At 53.4% G+C, this 5,460-nt stretch overlaps 1 protein-coding gene across 1 annotated transcript; it reads left to right on the top strand.

Annotated features, from left to right (window-relative positions):
- The first annotated feature begins 43 nt into the window (after nt 1–43).
- On the top strand, nt 44–5,090 carry CSUI_001466 (ef-1 guanine nucleotide exchange domain-containing protein). The gene is made up of 4 exons (XM_068061672.1): nt 44–466; nt 1,090–1,328; nt 1,710–2,062; nt 2,302–5,090. The coding sequence occupies exons 1-3, from the start codon at nt 181–183 to the stop codon at nt 1,899–1,901; spliced, it is 717 nt and encodes a 238-aa protein (XP_067926352.1). The 5' UTR covers nt 44–180; the 3' UTR covers nt 1,902–2,062; nt 2,302–5,090.
- Nucleotides 5,091–5,460: the final 370 nt, after the last annotated feature.

Below are 5,460 nucleotides of genomic sequence, written 5' to 3'. Positions count from 1 at the left end.
GGGGGGGGGTCGGTGGTGAGAGGTGGAGGATTTTTTGTTCGAACTCTTTGGCGGCAAGGATCTGCGCTCCAACATTGGTCTCGGTGTCTCTCCGTCGGTCATTTATACTTCACTACCGTGTGAATCAATCCCCTTGTTCGAACGGCTCTGCTTACGCTATCTCTTTTCCTTTTCTCCAAGATGGTTGTTCCCGAGTTTGGCAACTTGAAGAGCGACATCGGCGTGGGGAAGTTAAACGAGTACCTCGCCACACGGTCTTTCATCACCGGTTTCAACGCAACGCAGGACGATGCTATTGTTTTTTCTAAACTGCTGGGACCACCGAGCGCCACCAAGTTCGAGGACGCTCACCGTTGGTACCGTCATATAGCCCACTTCAACGCAATCGAGAAGTCGTCGTGGCCCAAGGGACAAATGAAAACTGAGAAGCCTAAGGAAGAGGAGGATGATGACATTGATCTTTTCGGTGAGTAGCATACACGTGTGCTAGAGGGCATCCCACATAGCTGCCAACTTGACGGCACGGACCTCCGGACTCTCCTCAAAGGGTGTGTTCTTACAGATTTCCATTTTAGTCATGAGGGGGGCTGGGGACGGCTTGCATCGAGTGTTCTCAGTGAGAATCGTAGAGAGAGAGTGTCTTTTTGTAGGCGCGGCTGTTTTCTGGATTCTCCTTAGAGTCTACAGGGCGGCGGGTGAGACAGAGGGTTTTGCTTGGCAGTTGCCGTACGTCAGATGTTACGCCTGAAGTCGGCATGTGCTTGCGCGTGCTCTGCGATTGGACTGTTCGAGTCGAAACCCGATCTACCCCCTTCCGGAAAAAAGTGACAGTTACACTGGTCGCGCGAGGTGAAAGGTCGCTGGCTCGAAGTGTAGGCTTTATCGCGTAGTTTCATCCATTCCAAGCCATGGGGGCGCTACACATTCGGCCTGCTCCCTCGCAAGAGGTGAATTGTGGTTCCTCACGCTTGGTCGCTTCCAGGGAAGCTGCTCTAGACGCACGCGGTTCCGCCGTAGCGGTAAATACTTGTGGTCTGTACGGCCCCTCCAACAGTTGAGTTGCCACTTATGTTGCATCGTGATCGTCAGGCGACGACGACAAGGATGCAGTGAAGAAGCTGGCCGAGTCAAAGAAGAAGGAGGCAGGAGGAAAGAAGAAGAAGGAGGTAATCAACAAGTCCTCTCTGGTTATCGAAGTGAAGCCTGCGGATGCGGACACCAACCTTGATGAAGTTGCGAAGCTGTGCAAGCAAATCCAGATTGAGGGCGTCACGTGGGGAGAGGCTGTCAAGAAAGTCCCTGTTGCTTTCGGTCTTTACAAGTTGCAGGTAGGTTCGAAGGCTTGTACTCCGTGGAAATAGGACACGGCGACCAAGTTTCCGGCCGCACGCGGGTGAACATTTCTACTTTTGTCGATGGGGGCCATCATGTGTATGCTGCTGCTAGAACGCGGATTGCACTTTCGAGTTCGCTGCCGGCAGCAGTCGTCTCATGCCAAGAGATCCTTTGGCAGCTGGTAGTTCTGAAGCTTGCTGCGGGGCCTCCTCTCAAAGGCCTTTGTGCTGAGCGGTGCGTGTCCAGTGCGTCGATTGGTTGTGCTATTTTTGCGGTGCAGCACTTCGCTGGTAATACTATTTGCATGTGTAACACACAGCACACTTCTCGGACACTCCAAGCGTTTCTGTGTGCTTTGTTCGGTGTTTTGTCAGCTCTGCTGTACAATACTGGATGATGTCGTCAACACCAATGAGATTGTAGACCAGATTGAGTCGTTGGGGATGACGTCCGAACAGCTGGAAAAGCTGCATAAACGGCAAGAGGAGGGTGAAGAGGAAGACGAGGATGAGGAAACTTACGGTCTTGTCCAGTCCGCTGAAATTGTTTCCTTCAACAAGCTGTAGAAACGAACACTTCTGTGCGTTTTCCTCGAAACTTTACCGTTTCTTCTGCTTTCACTCTTCCTTTGTTAAACCCTAATTTTCCCGGACATACCAGAGGTGCGCAGATACAGGTCCCCCCACAAGGCGACAAGCTAGCCGCACACGCCGCCATCACAATCGGTGTACGTCTCCTGGTACGGCGTGCACTGCACGTCCGGCCCAGCTCAGACGTGAGGCTCGTATGGTAGGCATGAACCGGACATTTGTAGCTTAGTACAGCGGTGCAGGTGTGCAGTCACTGCCACGTGTGTACGCTGCGCCCAGATGCCACACACACAGTCGCCGAGGGGACCGGCAGCTGTGTGCGTTCGCACGCGGGCTCAGGTTGAGGCGGGACGTTTTCCTGTTTCCTTGAACTCAGTGCGCTTCATCTCCCGAGCACATGCCGATAGATGACACTTAAACTCAAGGCGGAGCAGAAATTCAGAAACGGAGATTTCCAGCCCACGTAAGGTGCTCAGCAGGATCGGCAGAAAGCTGGTCACGAGGTGACAGCCAGTCGTTCGCGGCCTACGCTGGCGGGGATGGAGCTGATGACTTTACTCTGCGCTACCAACCCTTAGCCGGAGGGCTAGGTACATTGTTCTCATGTACTGCTATGGCCCGCGGAGAGCCCAACCGGACGATTTGACGGCGCCAAGTTTGGAGATCCGCTTTCCTGTCTCTGTACTAAGCTTCCCGAACTGTAAGAAGGGAAAGTATCGCTAACTCCGTGCTCGTCCGACCGCTTGACAGCGGTGTCACTTCTGCGGGTGCCCGGGAGCGGCCCTGCTCCGAAGACTTTTGATTCATGGAGTGAGTACCCTGCTTGTCCGGAAAAAGCAATTTCTGTCCTCTCACTCCGCTCTTCAAACATTTCGAAAGAGCACTTTGTCGATGTACTACCGCTTTTGCACCTGGAAAGAGCACGCGCCTCCCTAGGTTGCCGGTCGCCGCAAGTTGGCGATACTTAGACTGTAGGTCAGTTCGACAGGGAAAGCCGGAAAAGGGGCATGCCCTGCCATCACACAACCGGGGAGATGAGAGGTGAAACACGGGGAAACTGACGAGTGGCACAGCGTTACTCCGTTGATTCAAAAGAGAAGGCGATTTCATCTCATTACGACTGACGCAGTTCTGCGCAGTGGAATGCCAGAAAAGTGATCTTCCGTGAGGAAAAGGTTCCCTTCCGATTGGTTGGTGCTTCTGTGGCACCTCCATCCCGTTGTACTTTCGCGGCGCTCTTCTCTACCGGTTCTGTTTCTGAACTGTCGCGCTGGAGCGTCGCCTCGCTTGTCTGCGTAGACCTGCGTGTTTTTTCGCCTATGGCAGCCTTCTTCTAGAGAATTCAATAGGTGTTTCGACGGTATTCTTTCAAGATCATTCTGACGTGAGTGCTAGGTTTGCGCGTGCTCTACCGTTGCTGATGGACCGTGTGAGTTGGTGTCTCCTGAATCCGGTGACATCGACGGAACGGGCTAGTTTTTTGCGTGTGTAACGTGAGACGCGGTTGCTTCCGTTCCACTTTTTATTCCGCTGTTGGTTCCATTTTCAGGGACAAAATGTCGAAGGTTAGCCAGGGTACGGGCTCTCCTGTTTGCGGTTGCGACGGCCCTTTTGCGCGTCTGCTCTCGTGGGAGAACCCTACTACCTCGGGTTCACTATTTCTAGGGTTCAATCTTGTATACTTCTTCGTTTTTGTGCTACGCAGGTCGCTTCTTTCGGTGAGTTGCTACTTCCTGCTGGTGCCCTTTGCTGTGGGATTTTTGTTCCGTGTGCTAGACGTCGCGCCGGCGTGCGGAGATGGCCCTGTCGAGGTTGTCAGCCGTGGAACCATCAGTACGCTTGTGAACCGTTTCTACGAAAAAGTAAATAACCTGTTGGAAACTGTACGGGACGTGCTATTGTGGAAGAATGCCATGTTCTCGGCCAAGTGCTGTGTGGTGACGTGGGCGATAGGGTATCTTTCCTCCTTCTTCTCGATGTACTTCCTTCTGTTCTGCTTCGTCTGGTTCGCGTTTGGCCTTTCTTTCATCAAGAAGGTGTGTGCCGCTTCAGTTTCGCCATACGTTACTCCGTACGTGAAGAAGAGCAAGGAATTCGTTCACCGCGTGCGGGAGGCGATCCCTCGCATGGATGACGTTACGAAGTAAACATGTTCCGGTGTAAACTCGACCGCGGGAGGTGTCCCTGCTAGATGGTATGCACTCCACGGGCGCAGATGATGCAGCAGCCTTACCGAATGGAGGGGGAGGAGACTCAACATGAAGTCTCTGGGAGCGAGATACCTGGTGATGGTTTTTGCAAGAAAGGATTCCGATCGTCTGGACCTGAGGCTCACAGAGACTTGGCACGGGCGGGGCGAACTCCTGGGGTGGTTTGTGTTTCTGGGGCTTGCCGGAAGGCAGTCTTTGGGTTACAAACGAAGACGTACTTGGCAATCGGTGCGGTTGGCCGCGCCTCCCGGCACTTTCTTTTTCTTGCATTTTCTGAAGGAGTCGTAACTCGAAGCAGAATGGACTTGGCGTCTTGCTGTTGGATGTTAGCGGCAAAAGAATATAACAGAGATCTGAGGTTCCTGCGCGTACGGTGTTTTTACCACCTCTCTGGGAATCCCTATACTTCGTGCTATTTCTACGAGGTTCAAAGTGCCACGGATGGCGCACCGGGGTTGTGCTGACGCACTCACAGGAGTACTCAAGTCCCCTCGTTTTTTGACGGAGAGAAGGGATGTATGCATGTCGTGTGTCGTCGTCTGAGGGAGAAGTTGTATAGTGCCTTTTGTTCAAGAGCCCTGATTTGTGTGTCCCCGACTCTTTTTGCATGTGTACAAGAGAGTGCCCGCAACCGAGCTCTTTTGCGCGAGGTGGGGAAGCCCGACGCAGCTGTCTAACTGGTATTCATGGCATCAAACGCAGGCCTGGTGAATACTGAAGCTCACGAGACGAGGGGGAGTACCGGCAAGCGTAGCGTTGCTGTTACGGCCAAAGCATTTGAAGACGGATGCTGCGGCCCCCGGCCCATGCAGCCACCGAGCTGTCAGGATGGCCGGGCGACAGCCCCCTTTGTCCCCTACCACATCTATAGTGGTAGTTCCCATGGATTGGCGCCGGTGGGGTTGCAGTCTGTCTGAGTGGATGCTCTTCGGTGCAGCAGTGAGTGTACACGGGCACTTACAACTTTCCAGAACGGGCAGTGTAACTGAAACAAAAAACGACGCTGTGGAACCGGAGAAACTGCCTTTGTAAAGAGGCCCTCTGGGTGCGCCAGTGTATACGGAAGTATCGTGCTCGTTTCAGAACAGTCACATTGCTTCAGGCGGCAAGCCTGCGGGGGTGCTGTGGATGACGGGTAAGTCCAGCTGCGAAACTGACTTGCGAGCGCGGAATGCAGCGAGGGATGGCTGCAGGTGAAAATGCATAGACATGCTAGACCCAGCTGGTGACGCTCCCCGAATCGTAACAGTTTCAAATATAACATGCTACGCAAGGCAATTGCCGAGTGACGTAGTGGATTCCCATCATTCCAATCACTAGAAATG

The sequence above is a fragment of the Cystoisospora suis genome (assembly GCF_002600585.1).
Source record: "Cystoisospora suis strain Wien I chromosome Unknown contig_581, whole genome shotgun sequence".
Classification (NCBI taxonomy): domain Eukaryota; phylum Apicomplexa; class Conoidasida; order Eucoccidiorida; family Sarcocystidae; genus Cystoisospora; species Cystoisospora suis.
The sequence above is the reverse complement of the archived record's forward strand: the minus strand, read 5'-3'. Positions and strand labels throughout refer to the sequence as shown.

What these genes read in the sequence shown, in the direction of transcription:
- CSUI_001466 (XM_068061672.1), top strand. Translation starts at nt 181, where the DNA reads ATGGTTGTTCCCGAGTTTGGCAACTTGAAGAGCGACATCGGCGTGGGG. An exon ending in TGATGACATTGATCTTTTCG is followed by an intron (nt 467 to 1,089) that starts GTGAGTAGCATA and finishes CGTGATCGTCAG; the next exon opens with GCGACGACGACAAGGATGCA. An exon ending in TCGGTCTTTACAAGTTGCAG is followed by an intron (nt 1,329 to 1,709) that starts GTAGGTTCGAAG and finishes GTGTTTTGTCAG; the next exon opens with CTCTGCTGTACAATACTGGA.